Source organism: Lissotriton vulgaris, chromosome 11, assembly GCF_964263255.1.
Source record: "Lissotriton vulgaris chromosome 11, aLisVul1.2, whole genome shotgun sequence".
In the NCBI taxonomy this organism is placed as follows: domain Eukaryota; kingdom Metazoa; phylum Chordata; class Amphibia; order Caudata; family Salamandridae; genus Lissotriton; species Lissotriton vulgaris.
This window is the reverse complement of record NC_141699.1, coordinates 468,966,965-468,993,843: the sequence shown is the minus strand read 5'-3', so window position 1 is coordinate 468,993,843 and position 26,879 is coordinate 468,966,965. Positions and strand designations below refer to the sequence as shown.

General features: G+C 44.6%; 1 protein-coding gene across 2 annotated transcripts in view; it reads left to right on the top strand.

Annotated features, from left to right (window-relative positions):
* CDCA2 (cell division cycle associated 2) overlaps positions 1-26,879 on the top strand; it is a 394,307-nt gene that overhangs the window by 74,654 nt on the left and 292,774 nt on the right. For both annotated transcript variants that reach the window (XM_086943530.1, XM_086943529.1), the window contains exons 4-5: positions 10,013-10,146; positions 17,462-17,606. In XM_086943530.1, the coding sequence (XP_086799656.1) occupies positions 10,013-10,146; positions 17,462-17,606 (279 nt within the window). The remainder of the gene's footprint in view (positions 1-10,012; positions 10,147-17,461; positions 17,607-26,879) is intronic.

Genomic DNA, 26,879 nt, shown 5'->3' with positions numbered 1-26,879 from the left:
CAGGCAGGGCCGAGGAGGCAAAACCAGGGTGTAGAAGGCACAAGCTGGAGACACTATCACTCCGCCAGTGGGGACAGCAGGCAGCCGCTACGCATTCCAGTCGTGCGAAGTGGCGGAGTCCGGAGGGACAATGGCGCCGTCCCGGCGCGGAGTTCAGCTCGACGTATCTCTGCACTGGAACCACCGATTTGGAAGCTGAAGGCAGTCCCCGCCTCAGTAGACCACCAGCAATAAGGCTCCACCAACGTGGATCAGGATTTCGAGCAGGATATTTGCGGTGGGTCGGACGGTCCACGGAGCTCCGAGCTTACGCGGCCATCTTGGTTGCCTGCGAAGCTCCTCCCCCGCAAATGATGTTTTTGAATGACCCTGTCCAACAAAAGTAATTCCTTGGGTTAGCCAAGATCAAGTACATGAACACACCGGCCATACCAATACCTGCGAGTAATAGCTCTACACGGTGGGAGGTTGACGTACATAATATTTTGCATCACAGCAGATCAGATCCAGATTAGAACAAATGGTTGCTCTGGCCCATAGACACAAAAAACTGTCAAGATCGATTCCTGAACAAAACTCAAGGTTTCAAAGTCAATAGGCCGGACCCAAGATATGTTCAAAGACCGCACCCTGGGGTAATAGCATGCAGTGTAGGGAAGCTATGCCTTGATTGTCTACAGAAAGCTACACTACAGGATGTAAAACAACACTTATCTTTACTTAAAGATGGGGCAGACCCTAGGGAATTCTTGCTAGGATCAAGAAAACTGTGTCAAATAATTTCATATATGCCGGTATATATGCTGCATATATCAAAATATGGAAGATTACACAAGCAGAAACTGCAGACCGAATACGAGAAATTGATCGTATTAATTTAGAGAGATCTCTCTCTGTAGTAGACAATGGGTTAACGACTGTCATACAGGATATATTCATTGGACACCATTGTGTCTTCTGCCATAGACCTCATGGAACAAGACTTGGTCATGTTGCAACATGGTCAGTCTCAGCTACGTTCTATCATGCTATTAGGTTGGACGCTCCAAAACTTGCTTTCAGGCTATGTGCCTTGGCGTTTAATCAATACAAGTCACTGTTTTCAGAATTCAACCTCACTGATAAACACATCAAACTGGCACAAAGGGGAGGAGACTATGCGGTGCTGAGCATTGAAAAACTGGATAGATTACCATTCACAGTGGCATAAAAACCTGCCACTGAATGGATAGTACATGGAACAATCACTCAGCCTGTTACAATTTTCCATTTTCAGTATTTCCTAAAACACATACCAGCAGGCAAATATTAAATGGATAGTACATGGAACAATCACTCAGCCTGTTACAATTTTCCATTTTCAGTATTGCCTAAAACACATACCAGCAGGCAAAAATGAAAGGTTGGGTAAAGAATACACCAAGACATCCTGGGATTTACCATACACACACAGATGTTGGAGTAGGGGACGTGAATTGTTTCTTAGCGGTTCAAACTGTGAAAACGCACTAAGCGGTTCTCTCCTTTGCCAGGGTATTAATTTACACGTGTCCTGCGATGCTTCCTTTAACAACTTATACTGTCACCTGCAAGGTTCACCAGCTGCAGTGATTGATCCAATTTTCGGACAACTTTCAAATGGAAGTTACCTCATGTTGAACAATCACAGCTGCTGTGGCATGTTGCTAGTTATTCCATACCTAGTGACTGTTCCATCCAGGGTCACTTGCTGTAAGCAAGTATTGTTTCCTCAAACCAAGACAGCCAGGGAGTCGCCTTTATGGCCTTCACTGAACATTTCTTCTATAAGAATTTATACTCTAAGCAGAATGAAAGCCATTCTTTTGCAAAAAACGGTGCCACTGACCTCGGCCAAAGAGACCTATGATCTACAAGTCGCAAGGACTTCTGCTGAAATACATGCCCTTTTGAATACAAACTGCCCTATACATTTCTCAGAAATGTCAGGAATTATCTTAAACATGTCTGATACGAGTGGTATTGTACATGTATTTAGGACCGTGTTTTCAGGACTGTTAGCACCTTTTCAAGCAGTCCTTGGAATCATTTCAAACTTTGTGCACTGTGTGTTTGGCGGATCTGCCCCTCCTTTTAGGACTCATTGCAGGTATACTATTTTTGCTCCTACTGCTGCAATACCGCAAGCCAAATCACCAGCGATACCTAATTCACTGTGGAGAGAGCTCTGCAGGACATGAAGTGTCGTAAGCGCATCGTCCAAATTTTGAGTTTACCTCGTCTACGAGATTTATATACCACATGGGCTCTGTTATTCAGACCAATCTGGCAAGATTACATCTTACCTGTTCTATGCTGCCTGCTATTTGGTGGAGAATGCGTGCTAGACATCTGTCTAACACTCCCGTCAGTTATGACAATTGATGTTGATGCTCTGCTAGACCCCGTAACGTCCCATGCATTGTGTTGTCCCCAGCGGCTGCCAATTCTGATGACTGCAATCATTGAGATCTCACAGACGCAAATTGCAACTGCTGAGGTACGAGAGGAATCAACAGGCACGCAGGTAACATCCGATTCGAACATTGCTGATGCAACCAATGCTGAAGGCGATAGTTCACATCTATGTGTGGTTAATCTTCTAAACGAGGCATTCCAATTTTCACCTACAACGGTAGATGACTTTTTGTCCATAAAAATAGAAGATTTCATCTTTTCTTCAAGCCCTAACACTGACTTTTGATTTTGGCACACAGTGTACTGAGAGACTCTGAATTTGACCTTCATTTTTTCAAAACAAGGTACTAACTTCGGAACTTTTTCTTATGATTAATTTTTTTTCTCCAAATTTTTCTTTTTCTTTTTTTGGCACAAGTAATCTGCTTATAGTAGAACTATTCATAAAGAACAAGAATTCTTTGAATCCTTCCAGAGACAATATATGACCTTGTCCACAGAACAGTTTTATGTAATATTGCATGAAATGGTTTTGGCCTTTTTCTACTTTATTTACTAGCCATTTCATAAATGTATACTTTCATGATTCATTCAGTTAGCATTCCAATGTAAACATATGCTTAGAATGAAACATTGGTTTAATGTGTACAGCTCCAATTTATTTTTCATGCTTACAACTAGTTTTAATGCATTATTTACAATGTGTTTGAAACATGCTTTTAGCACTTCGTGTGTAGATACATTTTAGATGTGTTATCATGTGTAGGATCTAGTAATGTCGTTCATACGAAAGTGGAGTGGGTGTTGTGTGTCTATTTAGATACCATATATAGATTTCCCGATTCATGCCCTTATATAGGTACAATTCACTTCACCCTTATGTAGGCATAGAAATCCAGCCCTTATTTAGGTATAGAAATCCAGCCCTTATTTAGGCATTGCTCATGCTAACCAAATACAGGCATGGTCCACTACATCCAATCCTCTTGGTCACAGCAAGTTCTAGGAAAACCAGACTCCTAAGCCTTTAGGACTTCCCATTGCCTGGATATTGATTGCTCCAAAAACACATTTATTATGCATGAACTTCTATTCCTTAGGGGTTCATTCATGACGTTTATATGCCCGACTTATACGTCAATACAGGCATTCCTAAACACCTTCACGGTATAAATATACCTTCACTTGCTATGGCAAGGCACGGTGCGGTTCGGCTGCCTACTTGCACGACGCGGCTCGCCACAGCAAGTTCCGAAGGAAGTCCCCTCCCCTCCCCAACTGACGCACTAACCAGGCGCTGTCATCCTCTTCGCCGAGAATCCAGCTCCAGTGTTTCTGATTTCCCTTGTGCGGTGTTATTGATCGAGTCCCGGGAAAGAGATACCAACCTCTCTCATTCTAAGGTATGGAGCGGATTAGAACCTAGAGAAACCTTGGCGATTCTTGACACAACTAAACTATAGCTAAAACAGCACCTACTTCTTACCTCGTACTAAACTTAGGTTAGGTACACTGGGGTAGGATTATTTTAGATGCACCAGTTGAGTATTTTAGCCTCTTATTTATGTATGTATTTTTATATATGTCATAGCTACAGACCATGCTATTACAGTATTATTTTATTTTACTGTTAACACTGTACGCATTATACTTCGCATTCTGTCTTACGGTTGTAGCAGTTTATATCTCTTGCATGAAAAATAAGACTGTTCAATAAACCCTTTTTATTGAAACGCCCGTCTATCTATTTCTGTGCAACTCTCTAGAAACGAAGCATGCACGATTGAGTGAAACTGTAATCTATTGTTTCCATGACTCTGAAGATATTGTTCCGACTCTAAGGGAAACAAAGTTGTCCGAAACGAATCCCTTTTTGTTCATTCGAGAAAGTTTCTAGTGACCTCTGAGTTAGCTGGCACACACAAGTAATTACGTTTAATGTACTCGATAGAGACCTACTGACCTCAGTCCTATGTCAAATCTGTAATGTATATTATTCCAAGGCGCAGAGCCTATCAGGGATACAGAAACTACACTACAGCGCACTCTTGTGGAGGTGGGGTGGAAGGGACGTGCCTTCTTTTGAAAGCTGGAAATGAAACCGTACCCAAAACAGATGGCAGCCTGCGCGCCGCCGCTGCTGGCTCCTATTCTATAATGTCAGTACCAAATCAGAACGCGAGAACAGTAGAGAAAATCAGGAGCCGAATTGAAAGGAGGCGAAAGTGAGTTATCCCAGTGTGCAAGTGAAGGCGGGGCTGGTGTATGCTGCATCTTGGTGCATAGTAACAGATGTTTATTGCCAACCAAAGGAATGTTCATTAGTCCGTCGGCCTCTAGTAGGATGAAAGGCTGAGCAGACGCGCTGGGGTTTGAACCTGCAGTTGTGAGGTCAAACATAAGATTATTAGGGTGCATGACTTAAAGTTACGATTGCATTATATAATGCCAGTTCCAAATCAGAAAGCGAGCACCACAATAGAGAAAATCAGGAGCTGTGTGTGTAAGCAGAGGCCTTGCTACCTCGGCCGCCACTGTCAAAACCTGATTCTGCAGCCGTCCTCCTTCTACAAGTCAACAGCAATGGGCTTAGCATGACAGAGAATGCTCAAGTTTCTCATTGAAAACAGAGCATTGGCAGGGCTGTGCGTGTGCATGTGAAGGGAGGGTTGGTTAAAAAGGATGGCGCGAATGACAAGCGGGGTGGGTGAACACAGCAGTACGGCGAACACGCTAATTATAAACAGATAGTGACATGACCCCGAACAGATTGCGCCCCTGCTCGTAACCGCAAGCCGTAGGCCGTGAGCGGATACATTTCCTGGGAAAGGTGGGACATGCCCCAGCCTTTGCCCAATTGCATGCTGTCTTTTTAGAAAGACGCACGCAAAGCCCAATAGAAAAAATGCTAAAAAAACAAAATGCACCTGGGTAAAAAATTCAGAGTGATTCCAAGAGGCCGTTTTCCTAGAGCATGAGGAAAAATACCGTTCAAGGACGCAAGTAAAACAAGGGATTCTGCGGAATCAGAGAACTATGTTGGGGAGCATGGAACCTTAGTAGATAGGGACTGAGTCATCCTACTACCTGAGTGCCCATGATCCCCGTGTAGGAAGCTGGCTCTGTATATACTATACCAAAGTGAGGTATAGTGTGCACAGACTCCATTGGAACCCCAGAGGTAGGCAGAGGTAAATGTAGATCGCACCTTACACTCTATTTGTGGTAGTGTGGGTGAGTAGTAAGGCTTTATCAAAGGGTAGTGTTAAGCATTTGTTGTACATACTCCATCAGCAATGATATCACACATTCAAAGACTGAACTTCAGACCAATGGGTTTTGTATAAAATATCCTTTTAGTTATTTTATTTCCTAGAACCAAGCAAGCCTGGCACATGTAAGTGATAAATACTTTGCAGTAATATTAATTGCAGTATTTGAATTGCAGTTTTATATATACTTTGGTTTGGTTACAGTTTGAATTACTGTTAATGTGGAATACTGTTCATATACTTTGTATTGACTTTTCAATAGGATGTCAAGTAGATTACTTTACAGATTACTTTTCTTACACTGTATAGTATACCTGAATACTACACTGGGACATTTCCTGTAAACAGGTAAGTTAAAGCGTTTTTGTTATTAGGTTACAGTTTTAAAGATTTTCATAGATTTTCTAACTCGACACTTAGAAACATTTAACAGAAAAACAGTCAATGTTATCCTATGAAGGGAAATAGTGTTATCGGTTTAGAGGTAAGTATCTGGTTGTGGGAGTTGGTATTCTGGGGTAGACTCAGAGGTCCCCAGGGTCAAGGATGCACTCTTGTTACAGCCTCAGCTGCACTAGGGCGGCCTGGTGCAGAGTGCTGAGGCTCTATGTTATCCATCAGGGGATAGGGGGCTCCGATTGGTGGCTGTTTACGAGCAGGCCTCAAGGTTGTGGGGCCAAAGCTCCTGGACTTAAGCTCAGGGTAAATGGTGATTCAAGACCGCACCAAAGGTGCACCCTCAGCGGCACTAGGGCGGCTGGGTGCAGAGTGTTGTTTTGGCGTTGGGTGCCCTGTTTCTTTCAATGGTGTTTCTCCGGCTTTCGAACACACTGCAGGCTTGGAGAGGAAGGTCTTCTGAGTGCCACCACCACTTGGAGAGGTAAGTTGGGATGCTGAGGGATGGCTAGACACCATCGCTTGGACCACCCAAGCCCGTCTGTCGTCGTGTGCAGGGGTGTCTTTTAGGGTCAGATCTTCTTACCAGCTCCTGTTGGCATTTTGGGGGACCTTCTGGATTTAGGCTGCAGGCGTCAGCTGGGATCTCGGGTCAGGATCGACGGGGAGACCTCCTTGTGGTGTTGGGCCTCTCGAACTCTGGCCATGGGCATCAGGTGCAGACTCGCAGATTTCGTCGGAGTTGGGAGTCTGTTGGTGAACAAATCCGGTGTTCACAGGAGACAAAATCTTTTCTTTGAATTGTATGGCAGGTCCTCTGGTTTCTTGAGGTTACTGGCAGCAGGACACACCGAAGTTTCGCTTTTGCAGGTTCGAGGTGGGGACAGGTCGGTAGGGCTGGGGCCTAATTAGTGGGCATCCTCTTCTTAGCTTTGGCTTCGGCACGGCTGTTCAGTCCTTCTTTTCTTGTATTAGTTTCTTTCTGAGGAAGCAAGGTTTAGGGGTGCCCCTAAATGCTAGATTAAGGGGCGTTGGAGGTAAGTAAAGGTTCGGAACAATGAGTGCCTTCCTTGAGGTGGGTACAACCCCTATTATGCCAACCTCCAGTTGGAGGGGAACATATGCCTCAGTCTGGTTTGGCTGGGTCCCCTCATCTGCAAGATGGCGGGACTGAAAGTTGGGCTTCACCTCGCCTCCCCCACCTGAGGGGTGGGGTTGGCAAAGGTGGGCACACCTCCCTTCCTCACTTAGTTTACTTGCCGTTTTTCCCTCCCAAAGTGGGGGTCAAAACTGGTGGGGGCCAGTTACTGAAAGCAGCAACAGGCCTGTAGAAACTTGCAAAGGCGGCAGTCACTTTGAAGCTTCCCCTTTGTGGACCCTGCCCATCCTGGGGGAGGAGGCTTAGCACCTCGTTCCAGGATGTGCATGGTTTCAGGCCCAGAGGCAGCAGGCTCTCAACCCAGGGGTCCAGAAACGTGTCTGGTGGTGGCAGATGAAAGCATCCACTCAGCCCGGACACTAGTGTTCGGTCGTTTTTCAGGGAGCATCTCTTAGATACCCTCTGTGTGCATTTCCATTCATTTCCACACTGGCATCAGTGTGGGTTTAATGTGCTGAGAAGTTTGTTACTAAACATCTGTTTTCAGTGCAGCCATTATTATACTGTGGAGTTAGTAATGACAACCTCCCAGCACCATATACTCTTAATGGCAGCACTGCACATACAATGTCTAAGAATTGACCTAGATACTGTAGGGGCACGGGGCTCATGCACCTGTGCCCTCTTCTCTGGTATAGTGCCCCCAGCTAGAGGTGTGATTGATCTATGTCAGGGCAATGGGTTGTGGGCATGGCTCACAGGGATGTGTGCCATGTAGACTCTTCATTTTGCTCTGCATCAAAACACGCAGCCTGCAAAGGCAGTGTGTGAGTGTAAAGGTACAGGACCTCTAAGAGTGGCACAAAATGTGCTGCAACCCTTAGAGGCCTTCCCTGGTCACAGTGCCCTGGGTACCTGGAGGTACCATTTACCAGGGGCTGACCTCTGGCAAGTGTGTGCCAATTGGGTTTGGTCTTCATTGCAGTTTTAGGGAAAGAACATAGGCTCTGGGCACACTCGGTCACAGTACATCAGCAGATCAGCAAAAAGTGGGGGCAACCATGCGGAAAGAGGGCACTTTATCACACCCAGGGACCGACTAGCTATAGTGTCTCACTTACCCTCCTATTCACTCAGAGGAACAAGTGATTAGACACCCCAGAACACAACACAACACAACACTCCACTCTCTGGAATAGTGGTTGCAGAACACACCCTTTCGCTCTCAATCTTGTACTAGTCCACAATAATATCTGACGGAGGCACGAGAAAAGTTCAAAATGTTTATTTAAACAAATGTTCTCTAGTATGCAGTATACGTACCACAAGCAGAAAAATGCGTAACACAAAAATGGTTAGCATAGCCAATAATCCAAAGATCCGAACTGGTGCTGTCATTATATTGAAAAGTGCAGTCTAATCCCCCGTCCAATCTACAGAAGAAGAAATTATTATATATCAGAAGATCTCTGGATGTTAGCAACAGACCCCGTACCTCAGTATATAGATGAAAGATCTACATCACAGGTGCTGTTACCCTCCTTTCTCTGGAAAGATCCCTCTCCACTTGTGCTTCCCACCCGGGTAAACGTACATGTTCCAAAACAGCTGCATCTGCATGTTTTGTCTAGGTGCTGGGGATTAACCAGAACTGAAAAACAAGTGGCACTGTTTGACCTTGTCTACAATGTTCAGACTAAATCCCAGGAAAGAACAGAACGCAAAACAGCATGTTCTGTGTGAAAGTTAACGTTTGGCAGAAAACCAAAATAAGGTCATATAGTAACGTTGAGAAGGCAGTCTGCAACAGACACACCACGTGATAGCACCCATAGCACCCATAGCACTATGGATATGCTTGACTCTCTGGCTGTGTTAAGCCACTGCTAAGAAGGCAGAACACAAGGCCTGCTGACTTTCTATAAATGAGATCCAGGCAGAGGATTGGTGCCAGGGGGGCAGAGCCCGCACACGGAGCATATGGGAACTACTTTCCTGTTTTATGCAGTACATTATGTATGCGGTTAAGGTATTTGGAATGTAGTGCATTGTGGTGGGGCAGTGTGGAATAAGGTGTAATTCAGTGTCTAGAGCATGCAGTGTTGTATGTTGGCTAAGTGCAGTGTGATGCAGTGCTCTAGGTAAGTGTAAAAAGGATTTTGTCATTTTTTCGCCTAGGGTCTCCAAGGTGCACAGCAGAGTGGTGGGTTATAGTTTCTAATGTGTTCTGCAATTTAGTGGGTTTCTGAATGCAGTGCTGTGTAGTGTCTGTAATGTGCAGTTGCACGTTCATATGAGGCAGCAAGAGGCGGTTTCATCCCTTAAGTACATTGTTGTGAGTTAGTGTACCAATGATACAGTGCAGCATTTTGGGTAATCAGTAAATTGTGTTGTCTATAGAATAAAGTGTGGCAGAATGAAGTGTTCCTTGGGTGCACTACAGTTAATTGGTGTCCATTTGATTCAGTGTGGTGCTTCAGTTTCCATATGTTACAATGTAGGGTTGTAGTATTGTACAGCGAGACTGCCTTAGAGTGTGTTGAGGGTTTAACAACTAAAGTATGCACTACACTCTGGTGGTTTAGTATCAATAGGCTGTAGTACTGTTGGTTAATATATGCATTAACTTAGAGCCTTTTTTGTTGTACATGAATCACGTTAGCATGGACAGCTAAAGTTGATTTCGAGAGCAAGTAAGGCAACATTTGAATATTTCTTTGATATTTGATCCCAGCTCATTGTGCCTCTCAGAGACCACCTGGTTTGCTTGAACTTTTATTCATTAAAACACTTGTTTCTCTTATTGCAGAGAAGACAAAGTCCTCCTTGAGTAAATATAGGCGAAGATCTACAATTGGACTGAGGGGCTCTCCAGAAACCAACTATCTTATTCGCTATATTGCACAGCAAAAATTGGAGCATCCAGAAGAGCCCAGTGACATGGTATGTAATTTAGGTATCTTCATTTTGTTGCTTCTAAAATGTCCTTTGAGCACATTGGGGTAAAATAAGATTACCATGATGGATGCTTCTTAACTGCAGCTTATTCAACTTGTGAATTTACTCAGGTGCCAGAGAGCAGTGATCAGCACAATAGTAGTTGGCATTATGCAACTCTGCGTCTGTCGTTCCGCTCTGAAAGAGATGCATTGAACTGTATATAAGTATCAACAACAAGAGAGTCAGGGTTACACAGTCACTCCTGTACCCCTATATTAAGTTTTCAAAACAACAAAAGTTACTATACAAATGTGAAAGGTGATTTTTTTGATTTTTTTCAAAACTATAAGAACAAAACACCCTTGTTCCTACAGTAATACAGAAATAATAAGTGTGAGTCAAAAACAAAAACGGAATATTACCATACCAAAGTGAAAAGAAAAAACATTTTCTTTTAGGAAGAACCCTCACTCATCACTAGTTGGTGACATGCTTCATCATTGGGTTCCCGCTGGGGTGACCGAATGTCTGATTACAGATCTTTGATGTGTGCAAACAGTGAAAAAACTTATTAGGTGTTTTTAAATTGTGTGTGATGTTAAAAAATGCAAAGTTGTAACCTATATAAACTTTAATAGAGGCCAACCTGCATTGGATTAAAAAGGGGTGAAAAAGCGGACTACTCAGGGTTTTATTAATTGAAACCCGTGTCCTCTTATGTGAGTGGTCAACATGTTCCTGCTTCCTTCAGCTTTTTCGCCAAGCATTCGTCAGGACCTAATTATAATCCTCCGGTGGTATGCACGCACTAAGGTGCACCCTCCCGTGGGGCTCTGTATGTGAAAAACTATTCAGAAGGTACTCACGGATACTACCCGTGGGGGCTCACCAGACTTCTCTGGGGCCCGTATCGGATACTACCTGTGGGGGCTCACCAGACTTCTCTGGGGCCCGTATCTGTGTTAAGAGCGTGATCTCGCTACATGTGCTCAAGCGGTAAGGGTTATCTTCACGTCTTGCTCCATTTGTTAGCAGGCGACTCCCCGTGGGCTACCTAAATGTAGCGCTCCCGCTGGCCTGAATGACTGTATATAAGCACCACCCTTGCATGCTGACATCAGTTTAATTCTTTCCGCCTCTCTAAGTTTATGATCCGGGAGGTTTGCTCCAGCTTTTTCTTCCTCTGTTTTTAAATCTAAAACTTTTCCAACTTGCCAAGCGATGTTTCGCCGAAGACTACAGGGTTTAAGCCTTGTAAAGACAGTTGCAAACAAATGTCTGACAGATCCCCATGAGGTGTGACTCTGGTGCTTGGGTTCCTCACTGGACTCCAAGATCTTCATCTGCATCTGCTTTGCGCCCAGATGAACACAATGCCATCAGAGATTGAGAGTCATGATCTTTGTTGCGATGCAGTGGAAGGCTCTGTGGAGGTCCTGCTCTAGATTAAAGTTGAGGGTGTAGACCTGCTCCCTGAGTCTTTTCCAAGGCTGATCTTTCTCAAGGTTGAAATCTTCGGGTAAGTCTAAGAAAAGACAGACGTCCAAGCGGGACTCTGCCCCTTCCTGCCACTCTTCGGATAAGAAACAACTGGGGCTGGCTCTAATAAATAAGGCTGAGCCTAATAAGCAACAACGAAGGAGGAATGCCAGTACTGATAATATAATTAACGAACCACTTATCAACCAGAAAAAGATATACTTCAAGACTGGGAAATGCTATTGAATAGCTACTTTATTCTGCAAAATATATTAACAGGTACAATAATTTCAACCTTAATGGGTTTAGTCAACACCAAAGAATTTTTTTTGACAAAAGTGAAAATAAGGGACACAGCACAAGGTAAAATATCAACCATACAGTCATAAATCAAACATATCACAGTCATACCACAAACCTTCATACATTCATACTGGAGTACTTCACGCAGACTGGAGAATTCATACACCAGTGGGGGAAGTAACAAGTCTGCTGTAAACTTGTAGAACATTCAACTCAAAACAATACACTCCTTTTGGGTCAAAATAAGTCAGTTATTTCTAGATATTTACTAAAGTGAGTGTACAATTGTCAGGACTAGTGAAATACAGTTATAACACTAGAACAACCAAAGGCAGACCAAAACAGGGGGGGGGGGCCTGCGCGTTTTGAATCCCTAGTGGTCGGGGGGATTCTTCTCAGGGCCAGGTTATTCTGAAAGAAACAAGAGAAGAGCTTATGTATGCAGGTTTCAAAATAGAACACTGGCGATCACTAAAACACCTGAAAGACCAATCTGCTTACCAGTTGGAATCTATCCAGGAAATCGAATTCGTGAATTGAAAAGTCCTGAATGAAACCATAAAAAGAAAAGAATACAAGAGAGTATGTGTAAGGATCATGTGGACTTGAGAGGGACACAAGATCAAACAAACAACAGTGTCCAGAGGAAATACCTTAATCCTAGGTATCAAGGTGTCCTGAATGGCAGGAGAATAAAAAAGTCCGATGCAGTGGGACCAGACACATAATGAGTCCCAACTCCTCTTTAAATTGGCGAGAAATAAGTTGCCATGATTTAAAAGCGTCTTACCGGGGGTCCCAAGGCTGTGTACTCCTGGGCAGATCGTCACTGTTTGAATCCCAATAGTGTGGAAGTTATTTTCATCAAGGACGCCTTACTGTGAAGGAATCAAGCGATCTCATGAGCTACAGATCGATAAATCCAAAACCGGCGTGTGGGCGCTTGGTAAAGGTGTTCCAAAAATTAACTTACCAAGTTCCGAAGGGTCAGTCGGGCCTCGTCCTAGTCCTTCGGCGTTAAATTCAGCGCTAGTCAATTGGCGCATGCGCGGAACGAGTCCGGTCTCAGTCAGTAATGTTCTTATGCATCGGGGCTGGTTTATCGCGCATGGGCGGTACCGAGAGGTAGCGTTTTAGGCACGAGTGTGTTATACTATCCAATACCATTCGACGTGTGTAATAGCCAAAAAGGAAAAATTGCGGAATATAACTATATGCCATCACCTTCGTCGGAACCGGTGGACATAAGGTTTAAGTTCACTACCAAAGAATTACCATGCGCTAATCACTCATGCATGCCCAGATCATGTGTAACTCATGGCAGCTAGCCCTATTGTAAAGTGGTAATTAATCCTGCACTTGTGCAAAGCGGGGTTTAGCGTTTCTCGCGTATAGAGGCTATAAAGCATGCTCTTACGTAGTACAATAAGAAGTATAATGGAGCCAAGGGAGATTAATTTTAAAATGTGAAAAATGTGTAAAACACATCACCTGATTGGTTTCTGCAAGTGCAGGGGTTACAGATTCCCTGTAATGGGAGCTCTAAGATGTATGTAGTACTACAATTTGTAGATTTCTGACAACTCATTCAATCCTGTCCCTGCCGTATTGAGAACTTGACAATAAGGTGTGCCTCTCGTTAGGAAAGTTTTAAATCCCAGTCGCCACCCCGTTGGTCCTTCTCGACTTCGAAATCACAGTCCACTTTAGATCATTTATCTGGTGTTTGCATCGATTCCAGTGGTTTACCAGAGGTGCGGTATCAACTTTGTTCTTTATCCTTGATTTGTGTTGGGAAATTCTCTGGCGGATTTCCTGGTTGGTTTTCCGATATATAGGAGTCCACATGGGCAGAGAACTCCGGAGACTACAAACTTAGACTTACAATTACTGAAGGTCTCATGTTTCCACGAGATGCCATGATGTTGGAATAAGGCTCCCTCAATAGTCAAATCACAACATGAACAGGTGCCGCATTTATGATGGCCACTCCTTTTACCCTACTCTCACACTGTTGCATTGCTCACCGTGCAGTCACATGGGCACTCTTGTCACCCACAAAGTGCAGAAGGTTAAAGTGCCTGGTACAAAGAAGATGTACCATGCACATCACAGAACTGAGTGTGAGTAAACTATGAGTACCGCTGTAAAAAAATGAAATGTTTGTCAGACAGGTGCTTTAGAGAGATGAGGTGTATTGTTGGTGAGTGGTAGTGAGGAAATTCATGGAGAAGGTGGAAAGACTGTTGCACCGTGTGCGACCAGTGCTTGGACAAGCCCTGGCTGGGAGTGTTAGCCCCCCCCCCCCCCGAAGATCGGGTCTAGTGGATCCCCTGCTTCTGCCTATTATTTACATTCTTAGTGCGCTACTGTTACCAAAAGGTGTCTTGGGGCTAATAACCATCTGCCTGCAATGTGAGAGCAAGATCCGGGGTTGGGAGAGGAGAGAAGAGAGGGATGGAAGGAAGGGGGTGAGAGGAAAGGGGCATGGGTAAACTGCTTAACTCTGCACAAGACCACCACGGTTTGAATGCACCCTTGCTGCTCCCGGCCATGGCCAGGTGAGCTTCTAATGTGGCATTGCGTATTCCTGCGGATTGGTAGGCCAATCACAGAGGTTGACTAGACATCTTTCTGATGGTAATTGGTGTATTTTGGTTATAAACTGGTACTGATGGGGTGAAATCTTTCCTCCAGTATTACTGTGTTTAAAAATATTCTAAATAATAAAGCAATGCTACCCCAAATTACGCAGCATCACAGAACATTATTTACATTTTCTACTCGCACAATTTAGTGAAGCCTGTCGCATAATTTGGTCCTCACCTTCCTCATAACCTAGAGGTTTAGAAATGTTTGTCAGGAGGGGGTCCTTACGCTTGATAATGTTGACAGGGGTTCTCGGCATCCAAAAGTTTGAAGACCTCTGCCTTATACCCTCTGGAGGTTCCTTACCAGCCAGGGCGTAGCAGATCTTGATGCAAAGTATGATCCATCTTGAGAGTGTGCACTTGTGCACAGCTCGTTCTTTCTTGCAGCCAGCAAATCCCACAAAGAGCTGGTCATCCACTCGATAGCCTTTTGCTCTATCAAGGTAAAAGCTCACCGCCCTCTTAGGGTCCAGACGGTGAAGACGCTCCTCCACCTTGAAGGGTGAGGGGGAGGATAGAAGGTAGGGAGGGTAATGGAATGTCGTAAATGGAATGGAGTAACCACCTTAGGCAGAAAAGCAGCCCTGGTCATAAGAACCATTCATTCAGCATGAATGGTCAAGAATGGGGGCTTTGAGCTAAGAGCTTAAAGCTCACTTACCCTCCTTGCCGAGGTAATTGCGACAAGAAAAACCGTCTTAAAAGACAAAAGTCTCAAAGGACACCTGTGTGAAGATTCAAAAGGAGAACCCATTAAATATGTAAGAACTAGGTTCAATTCCCATTGAGGCACAATAAAAGGAGTAGGAGGAAACTTATTTGTTAAACTCTTTAAAAATCTCAGTACAACGGAAGATTTAAACAAAGATGGTTGATCCAGTAAACAGATAAAAGCTGATGAATAACCTTTTACCGTAGCTACAGCAAAGCCCTGCTGCGCCAATGAAAGAGTAAATTGAAGTATTTCTGACAACCGAGCTCTCAAAGGATCAACAGAATTCTCTCCACACCAGGATACAAATTTAGACCACCGATATGAATAGATGGACTTGGTGGAGTCACGCCTAGCCGATAAATCGACATCCACCACATTAGGTCTGCATGTGTATGTGTGCGTGTATATATGTATATGTATGAGTATATATGTATGTGCGTGTGTGTGTATGTGCATGTGTGTGTATATGTACATGTGTGTGTATATGTGCATGTGTGTGTATATGTGCATGTGTGTATATGTGCATGTGTGTATATGTATATGTGTATGTGTATATGTGCATGTGTATATGTGCATGTGTATGTGCATGCATGTGTATATGTGCGTGTGTGTATGTATGTATATATCAGTATTCTTATAATCTCTAGTTCTTTTTCCTATGAAAAGACTATTTCTGTGCAAATCGTTGCTGTTGTTGTTGTCAACTTCGTTTTGATGAGAACATTTGTTATGCTTTCTCCTGGGAAGATGGATTTTTCTCTATGTAATTTGCAGGGTAGTCTTATGAAGGGACAACTTTATAGGACAAAAAGGTGTTGCTCAGTGGCATAGCCTGCTGAATTGTGTTACACATTTGAATGCATGGTTCGGGCCTGGATATAAGACCGAATTGATTAATTTTCATAGTGTCATTTGGCAACGTTGTCTTATTGTCAGAGGTAATGTTATCCCCATGCTTTTAATATTTTTATGACTTTTGTTACTGTGGTTCTGTCCACAGTTATTGTGAGGTGAGAATTTATGGTTCGGATCCCGTTAGGGGTGCACATAGTTTTATACTCATATTGTTGGTTAGCTTCTAACACAGATTTGTTTTATACATTTTTATGGTTTCAATATTGTGCGACTTTACTTACCTGTGGTTCTTTCTGCAGGTTTTTATGTGTTCGAGTAGGTTATTACTTACCTAAATTATTATGAACTTCCTGTCTTTCTCTTGTTCTGGGCCAAGTTTGTTATAGTATGTGACTTTTCATGGTCTCAGTTCGCTGACCCTTCTCTGGGGATAGTATGGATTTGGCGTTTAATTCTAAAGTAAGGAATCTGCAGCTAGATGTCTCTATCAGATGAACAAGTTACCTTTGGTAACGTAATATCTGGTAGAAACAGGATCTAGCTGCAGATTCCTTCATGATCGTCCCATCCTCCCCGCTCTGTAAACTGAGTCTTCTTTTGCCTCAAAGACTTCATTATGGTCATTCACATCCTAAAAAGAAAAGGAAAAAAAGAAAGAATCCAGTGGTTATTTGACACAAAGGTGTCTTTTATTTTTGCACAATGTTTCAATAGGCAGTTTCCACATGTGGCTCCATGTTTTGAGTGCGGAAAATAGTCATGGAAGAAACTGACGTCTGCGAGGGAGTTATATGGACACAGTCAACGTCACATTCGGCTGAGGCGTCGATACGGAGTCACGTGACGCCCTGTACTGACACGCGTCCATCCTATGGGGAAAATAACATCAGGGTCCAGTCTCGCGCCTGGGGAAGATTCCGAAGTAAGGAATCTGTGGCTAGATCCTGTCTCTACCAGATAATGTATTACCGAAGGTAAGTAACTTGTTCATTCATGCTTTTACTGCAATAAGTTGGGGTGGTCAAGTCCAAAACCATTCAAATTTTCCAAAATGCACTTTTGCCAGTGGGTGAAATTGGTACCCCCTGTTTTATAAAAATTTAGTGTTCTGAAAGTTTTAAAAACATAATGTGATAGTAGTTTGAAAAAGCTTAATCTAGATGTAGGAATTTGTGGAATGGTTGATAATGTACCTTTCCTTTCTTTCAGCCCCGTACCAGTTTTGACATCTATTGTAGGTTGAGTGTAGTTGATAGTAAATGTGTCAATTGCTTATGTGCTTTAAGTTTTAATTGTAATGTGCTCTCTTTTCCAGGTTAGTCCATTTCGACCTGGGAGGCATTCATCTTTGAAAGAAAAAATCTCTGCTTTCAGAGACTCGTTTCTTTCGTTGGAGGAAAGGGAGCAGAGTTCTGCCTTCACTGACTTCTTGGATGATGTTGTACCACATGCAGAAAATGGTAACTAAATCTACTCATCTCGTCACATCTACATTATAGGAGCGGTTGTTAGGTCTCTGGCATGCACACCTTGACAAAAATGGCTATTCTCTCTGCATAACTTTTTTTTCTCAATTAGTCTCAGCCATTTTTATATACCAACAACACCTCAAATGGAAAGATGAGCTTATAGGGTTCATAGACTTTCCTGCCTCTTCGGCACCAGAGTAGATCTGACATGCTCTTAGAGAAGGATGAGTTTTTGCTCTTATTTATTGCCTCCAGAAACAGTGAAAGGGTGCCTGCCAGACAAACTGCCTCTGATCCCCAAGCCATATTACCAAGTTCAATCCTGACCTAAATTCCTCTTGTAAAAAGGAAAATGAGTGCATCCTAAAGGAAACAATGGTCCCAGAATGCCTACGGGAAGTTTTGAGGTTTTAAAAATATATTTTAATCAGATATGCTTTTACCCATGCCCCCCCCCACACACACACACACAAACACACACACACACCTTTGAGTGCTCAGTCTTCCTAGGATTAAGGTGAAATGAATATTTTCTCAACTAAAGAACTTGCTGGATTTCCGCTACTCCTTGTTCAGGCAGGTGGGTAGCAACTCAGGCATTGCGTTAGAAGAGATTTTGTAGTGGTGTTTTATAATCCACGGAGAACTGACATGAAAACTCAGTTTATCTGCTACATTTGGTACAGTGACAAACTCCATCCCTTCAGTGGTTTGTTTTAGTCACCTATGTAAATGGCATTCTGATGTTCTGGGCTGTACTTTACACTTTTTCTGCCACCTATGCACAAAGAACTATTGTTGTTTTCTAGTTCTTTTGTGTCAAAATAACCTATTGTATTTTGTTTGAGTAGGAGCTCTTCTTTTTATGGGAGTGATTGCACTAAGAGGCAAGAAGGGATGTCCTCTATGTGGGCTTCTGCCTTTCAAGGAGGAACTGTCCACCTTTCTGCCTGCACCATCCATAAGCGCCACTACTTCAGCTCTCATGTTTCAACCTGCATTCAGGGAATTCCGCATTTGATTAGCCAGCTCAACCATGGCCTGACCTGATCAGGTACACTCTTGGACAGTGGCCTTACTTGGATGTGTGCTTCTACTTAGCATTCTGGACTCCTCCCTTGATTCAATCAATCAATCAATCATAGGCATTTATAGAGCGCTCTACTTACCCGGAGGGTCTCAAGGCGCTAGGGGGGGGGGGGGGGGGGGGTGCTGCTGCTACCCGAACAGCCAGGTCTTGAGCTTCTTCCTGAAGGCGAGGTGGTCTTGGGTCAGGCGCAGGTCGGTTGGGAGGGAGTTCCAGGTCTTGGCGGCCAGGTAGGAGAAGGACCTTCCTCCTGTTGTCGTTCTTCGGATGCGGGGGACGGCGGCGAGGGCGTGACTGGCTGATCGGAGGTGTCGTTTGGGAGCGTAGAAGTTGATGCGGTTGTTGAGGTAGCTTGGGCCTTGGTCGTGAAGAGCTTTGTGTGCGTGGGTAAGGAGACGGAAGGTAATTCTCTTGTTGACCGGGAGCCAGTGCAGGTCTTTTAGGTGTCCGGAGATGTGGCTGTGTCGTGGGATGTCGAGGATGAGTCTGGCTGAGGCGTTCTGGATCCGTTGGAGTCTCTTCTGGAGCTTGGCGGTGGTTCCGGCGTAGAGGGCGTTGCCGTAGTCCAGACGGCTGGTGACGAGTGCCTGGGTGACAGTCTTCCTGGTCTCGGTGGGGATCCACAGGAAGATCTTCCGTAGCATGCGCAGGGTGTTGAAGCATGACGAGGAGACGGCGTTGACTTGCTTTGTCATGGAGAGGGAGGAGTCCAGGATGAAGCCCAGGTTGCGTGCGTGGTCTGTCGGTTTGGGTGCGGTGCCCAGGGCGGGGGGCCACCAGGAGTCGACCCAGGCGGAGGGCGAGGATCCCAGGATGAGGACTTCCGTCTTGTCCGAGTTCAGCTTCAGGCGGCTGGTCGACATCCACTCGGCTACCTCTTTCATCCCTTCGTGCAGGTTGGCTCTGGCGGTGGCGGGGTCGTTGGTCAGGGAGAGGATCAGCTGGGTGTCGTCGGCGTAGGAGATTATGTTGAGGTTGTGTTGGTGTGCGATGGCCGCGAGGGGGCTCATGTAGACGTTGAAGAGGGTTGGGCTCAGCGAGGATCCTTGAGGGACGCCGCAGATGACTTTGGTGGCCTCTGACTTGTACGGTGGTAGACGGACTCTCTGTGTTCTTCCGTCGAGGAAGGAGATGATCCATTCCAGCGCCTTCTCCTGGATTCCGACGTTGCTGAGGCGCTGCACTAGGGTGCGGTGGCAGACGGTGTCGAAGGCAGCGGAGAGGTCTAGTAGGATGAGGGCCGCTGTTTCTCCGTTGTCCATCAGGGTTCGGATGTCATCGGTGGCAGCGATGAGGGCGGTCTCGGTGCTGTGGTTGGCTCGGAAGTCAGACTGTGAGGGGTCGAGGGATCCGTTTGTCTCGAGGAAGGCGGCCAGCTGCTTGTTGACGGTCTTCTCGATGACTTTGGCTGGGAACGGGAGCAGCGAGATGGGGCGGTAATTCTTGAGTTCGGTGGGGTCCGCTGTTGGTTTCTTGAGTAGAGCGCTGAGTTCGGCATGCTTCCAGCTCTCAGGGAAGGTGGCGGTGGTGAAGGAGGTGTTGATGATGTCCCGCAGGTGGGGTGCGATGACGGCGTCGGCCTTGTTGAAGACGTGGTGAGGGCAGGGGTCGGTCGGAGATCCGGAGTGGATGGAGTTCATCATGCGGACGGTTTCTTCGGTGCAGATCAGAGTCCAGGCGCGGAGGGTGGTGGTGGGGGGCGGTGGTTCGGTCGAGTTGGACGTGGCGTTCGTCGGTTGGTTGTTGAAGCTATTGTGTATGTCCGCGATCTTGTTGTGGAATTAGTTATCAACAAAGCAGCCACTTTACAGCTATGAACATTTCTACCTTAGACCCTTTTTAGAAGGATGGCCAGATGTAGGGTTAACTCTACAAAAGACCTATGGACAGAAAAAGATGAAGGCAGCCTCTCCTGACAGGCTGGAGATGTAAAGTGGCACCATGACTTCACAAGAGCATTCCAGAACCCTCTAGAACACTCCACCTGTGGAGGGAGTTCCCCGATGTTGTCTTAATTCCTATTGAACGTAGCTACGGCTTCACTGTTACTAATGCGCGCCATCCTGGGTTGAGTTGGTTTTGAAACAAGGGTTCATGGTCTTTTCCTTTGTATTAAAGGACACAGGATTGCATGCTACTTTGCTGCTCCACTGTTGGCCTGGAGAAACTTTTGTTACCAGTCCCAACGCCTAACGAGTGCCTGGAATTCCCTAGGACTGTGGTGGCTCAACTGCCACTGCACCCCCTTCATATGGAACAAGATAAGTGAAACTGTTTTTCTATCAAGAGGGTGCTGCTCTGCAAACTGCTGCCTATTTCTAGTGGTGAGCATCGGGGGCTGTACGATTTCCAGATACTTTGTTCAACAGGTATAGCTAGGAGTTTTATCCACCTTTGTTAAATTGCAATGTCCTACATGACTGATCTGTAAAAATGAATTAATGTATTGATAATTAGGTTCGTACTATCAATGCCTGTTGTGTTGTTCACAGGACTCATCCACATGCCATCTCAGAAATCTCAGACTGGATCATAAAATCATCCTAGCTCATGCATTAGGCAAGCGGGAATTATTCACAGAAATCCAATCAATGGGCATAGAAAGCTTTACAACAGTTTCTCACACTGGTTGGTGTGTGTGACAGGATAGGTGGATGTGTGTTTCCGTTCTTCTTATTTGCCGACCTGCCAAGCCTTCCATCTCAGGCCACCAGCCCTGGGCTTCTCTTTTTTGCTAGGACCAAGGCTACCTTACTATCCCCAGGAACTACTCTTCAGCCATTCACCTTTAAACTCTTGTCCCTTCATAAGCTCTTTACTTGTTACTTAAGAAGCTCTCTGCCCCAACTATTTATCATGATGCCTAACCATTTGTAACAGATCTTCAACTAATCATGCTGCATCCTATGGTAAAAACCCATTCCAAGCTTCTTAAAAACACATTTCCTGGAGCTGCGTTTTTGTCAACTAGTTCATAAAGACCTTTTCAGAATGCTGACTTTAAAGAAGTTAATCTTCCGCTCCACCCCAAATCCATTGTGTTTGGCAGGATATGTTAAAGAGACTCCCTTCGGCTTTCCAATTTGAACATTGCACAAAACTCCCAAAGGATCAGGCCCGATTACTCATTACTTGCATTAATATCTGCCATGAGAGCTTTCAGGGTCATGAGTAGCAACTTTTTAGGTTGTGAAGAAAAGTCTCACTTTGCCCACAACTGGGTGACTAACTAGACCGGCCGACCTCCAGGCACAAAACCGTTTCAGCTTGTTCCGATTACAGGATGCTTTTTTTCTTTGACTGAAGTGCTCTCTGTACTGAGTAGCATCTTGCCTCATCTGAACCGAGCACACCTCGGGCAGGCTGTACTCAAGAACCAGTTGCAAGACTTATATCCCAGGCGATTCAATAATGCATGTAACCTAAAAAACTAAAAAGTAGCTTATATGTAAGCAACTTTTTTATTCCATTCTATGTTTCATATATATTACAGTCCTATTTCGCCCTTAAAGCCTCTGTGACATCAATAATCCAAATCGCAAAATGTCTTGTGCTCAAATTTTAAAAGGTCTGCTGTTTTTTTCCGAAAAATTGGGCATAGTGAATTAAAATGCTTTTTTTTTTTTTTTTACAAGATTACTTCATTTCATAAGGAGCTGTATTACAAGTAATTAAGTGAGCTGGACCCACTACTCATCAACTTTTGACAGCATCTTGCGTCAGCTTCTCTTTTCTAATTGTAAAGACTCCCATTGATCAATTATAGCTAAAACCATTCTGAAAACCTACACAAAATCATTTACCTTTCAAACTTTTTTAGTAACTGCTTAAAAACAATATATCTGAAAGAGACACGTTAGTGATAGATTCCTTACCTTAGACTATCCCCAGGCGTCAGACTGGATCCGGAAAATTTTGCGTAGCTATACCCCTGGGCGCCAGCAGGCGACGTCCGCGGCTCCGCATCAGTCGTCGGCGTCGTTAGAGCCGGAATGACGTCGTCGGAGTACATAGACGCCGCCCATGCGCGCTGACGTCAGTTCTTCTTTTTTCCGCGCCAGCTAGCGCAGATCCGGAGAAGCTCTACCCCTTAGTCTTTTTAGGGCTCGCCCCTTTCCTATTCCGCAGGAATAGGAAAAGAGCCCTATTGCAGCCAAACCATACTTAAGGCCAAGGGCTCTCCAGCGGATTTTGTGAAGTGTACGTCTCGTGCACGAGCTTGCCTGAGCCTTCTGCCTATCAGCCTGCCAGTTCTCCTCCCCTAATTATTCACTTCACTGACTCTGGCTCTTCAAAGGCTCTGCTCCCCGCCCCCCACCTACACTTCACGGCCGCTTGCCTTCTGTCCCTTAATCTCCTCGTCTTATACCTCCGCCAGTGTCTGCAGCGCTCTAAAATCCTCTCAATTTTGTACAAGTTCATACACTTTGTGGATACTTCATTTTTCATTGTACATTGCACACCGTTAACGTCTTTGCAACTCCGTGCGCCTCAGTCATCGCGTTACTTTTTCTTATGTTCGCTGCAGTCTGTATGTATTGACGTTCCTTGTCTTCACATTTATGACACCCTACATGTCCCCCTATCACCACAGTAGCATTTACACAACTTAAATAAACTAGGTTGCAGTCTGCGTGTCCATAATGCTGACAAACCCGCCATAAACCACCTGCCGGCTGCAGCCTGCTTACATGAAATCAGTAGGCCGAGCCCAGCCCGGTGCAAACATTACTCCTCTCTGAATGGCGCTTACATTCAAGCATGCCCTTTCCCAGTATTTGCGCTTACATAACTTGCTTATAACGCCCATCCTAAACACTTCAACGCCACCGATCGCGCCTTTCCCCCTGTGCAACCCCCTCCCCATCACCCCAGCTACATTATTTATTAAGACTTTGCATTCTCGCTTTAAAGATGGCATGTTACCTACAATCCAGACGACTTTCAGAACCACATCTGCGTGTGAGCACAAGGTACAAAGTCCTATACTCAATTTCCTATTCATGTCCCTTTGATCTGGATTTATTATATTCATTGATAATAAACATTAAATTCAATTAAAAAAAAAAAAAAAAAAATTGTTCTGCAATCGCTTGCTTTTTTGTGTCATGGTGTGTCTGACACTGCCGCTAAATATTCAAACACGCATCTTAAAAACAGTTCACTGCATTCTTTATAAACTGAATTTCAATAAATCAGAAGTATAAATTATGCAGCCCGATTTCTAAACGCATCGGTGCAACAGGAACCTACTTGAAAGGCTTCCTCTATTAAATAATCTTTCAGTGACCTTGTGCAATATTTGATAATGGACAAATCAAATTTGTCAATCATAGAAGTAATGTACCACAAACAACCATTTCCTCAGGGCGCTTGTATAAAAACAAAAATAATCGTAATGTACACACACACAAAAACACACCCCGTCCCCAACTTTCCATTCAAGAAAAGGGGTCCGACACCGCCTGGTTGAGTTCGAGTGGATTTTTCATTCAAATAGATGTTGTTAAGTGCAAGTTCCAATTCCTGTAACCTTTGTGGCATACGCCTTTCAGCCGGTTTGCTTTCTTCAGTGCCAAGTTATTGAGGCAGCTTCCTTCACCTGAGGGTCCTGTAGATGCTGCAAAGGCCACTCCCAGTCGAGCCTTGTCATGGCCCCTCCTGAGCCTCATAGCTGTGTTACAACTTTGCACTCACCAGACTGTTGCATACTGGTTTGTGGAGTCCATAGTGAATGCCCCTTTTGTAAATATCTATGTATATATATATATATATATCCCAAACAACATGTTTATTTGTTTTGCTTATCTACCATCAAATTAAGTCTGTAAATGAGTAGGGTGGGGAAATATAAAATGCTCGTTGGTTCTGTCCTCGTATTTGGGGCACCCGGCTGGTGATGATATCACACTGTTGTGCTGTGTGTGTGTGGGGGGTGCTCGTGTCTAAAGCTCTTGTCTGTACTGTCTCAGTTCCCAGCCCTTCAGAGCGTGGCTCTGCGGGTGGGATGTGAGAGGCCATTGACGTGCAGCTGTGAACATGTGTCGACAGCTGCCCACATCCTCACGGGCCTCTGTGAACAGACCCCTGGCAGTCTCCCAGCCGAGAGGCCTAGGAGGCCTTCTCTCCTCGCAGCCCCCCAGCCGGACCCGGCAGATCATTCACGAAAAGACTTTATGGCTTTACAAACGAGGCAAGTGCTGCTCCAGTATGGCGCCTTGTACATAGGGCTGCCTAAATGATATATTTTTGGGGTTTCTCCTAGGCTTCTATAGTTTAATAAAGATATTCTGCTTCGCCTCGTGCAGAATCACAATAAAGCTACGTTTATTGTCTGTGTTGTAATCGGTATGAAACCACACAGACTTCAGATTGGCTTAAATAGCATTAATAGAATTGGTAGTGTTTCCTTTCAAATGTATTGCTTCACACTTCGGCATATAAAATCCATAGTTACCTCTCATCACCTTTCGATACTGATTTAACTTTATTGGATAATACAACTCCTTTCCACAGGTAAGATTCTTTGTTTTGTCTTCTGTGCTCTCGCTTTCTAAAAGAAAGCGTTCACCTATTGCCAGGGTCCACGCAGTGGGCAGACTTTATTTTCTATTTCAGAGCATGCCTTGAACTGCGGTACCCTGTCTTCATCTGAATAAAATAAAACTTCTTGCCCCCTTGCAGTGTGTCCAAACAATTAGAATAGTTGAAGCAGTTGATGTAAAATTCAACAGATTTTGTAGTATCTTGCCTCTTCTCTTCAAGAGTACTTGGTTATCGAATGTCCTGCAAGCCTCCCTTAAGTGGCTTATTTGATGCCAATATCACCCCCTCAGCTGCTTTGGTGCAGAAGCTGAAAATAGTTCTCCTCTAACTTTATATTCAGTTCTGGCATTCATCACTTCCCAGCCTGGGCAACATTTATCATGGATGTTGTATACAATTGCATAAAGCTCAGTGAAGTAAAAGCACTGCACATTGGCTGAATCTCATGATCAAGTGGAGTGGAAGGGATTTTTGCTGGACATCTTTTACAGAGCTTGCTGTCCCTCTGCACCAGTCTTAATCACTCTTTGCCACCAAACCGTGTCCCAAAATGCGTTAAAGCATTACAGAACTTTACATGGCATTCCTTCCAAGGGCTACCATGAAACGTCTTGCCTAAACCCAATGCTTCTGTGCATATTTGTAGCCGCACCTGTCATCACTGCTTTCTTTCCTGTGTGGTAGCACCAGGTCCGTTTTTCATCATTTGTTACGCCTACATAATCAATTCTTTTTTTTCAAACTGTTTCCCTTCTATTTACTTCCCTCCCACTGACCATTTGGTAAATATAATTATCTTGACTTTCCTATAGTTTATCCGAGTCATTCCTATTTTATGTTTATACAAATGTTTTTTGTGCCTTGAAGTTCAGAGAACAGCTACAGCATATTTTCATGGTGTCCAAAATCTGCTTGTCTTTCCTTCCTTCTTCCAATCTTCATTTTATTTTCTTCTTTACTGCCTTTATTTTTTCCATCTTTCCTTGCATCCTTCATTATTTCATTCTTTGTTGCATTATTTCCTTCTTTCCTGCATTTTCTTTTTTCTGCTTTTTTTTTTTTTTTTTTTTTACCAGCGGGCAGTAGCTTGCCCTCTGCTGCTTCTATAACATTGTCCGAGCTTAAATTAGGGCGCTGTCTGCCGGGACGCTTAGCCCTCTCTTTAAGTTTATGTCTTAAAAACATTCCACGCTCTGCCTCTGTCACATACTGCCCCCCGCCCATGCTGTGTGCTAAAAATCAACATTTCTGCCCTTCTCGCGCTGATCGTCTGCCCCATGCTAAGTGTCCCTCTCAACCCAAGTACTCTGCGCGCCACGCTGTCTCCTGCCCACGCTCTGCCTCTCAGTCACATGCTGCCTTCGCCGTTCCCCCAACACCATCCATGCTGTGCGCCACTCTGTCCGCCCCATGGCACGCTCTGCTCCTTTCACATATTGCCTCTGATCCCCCTCCCCCGTCCATACTATGTGCCCCTCTGACCCCACATCCGTGCTGCGTCCCACTCTGCCCACGCTCTGCCTCTGTCACATACTGCCCTCCCGTGCTGTGCGCTAAAAATATGCATTTCTGTCCCTCTCACGCTGCTACTCTGTCCCATGCTATATGTCCCTGTGTTCCCAAGTACGCTG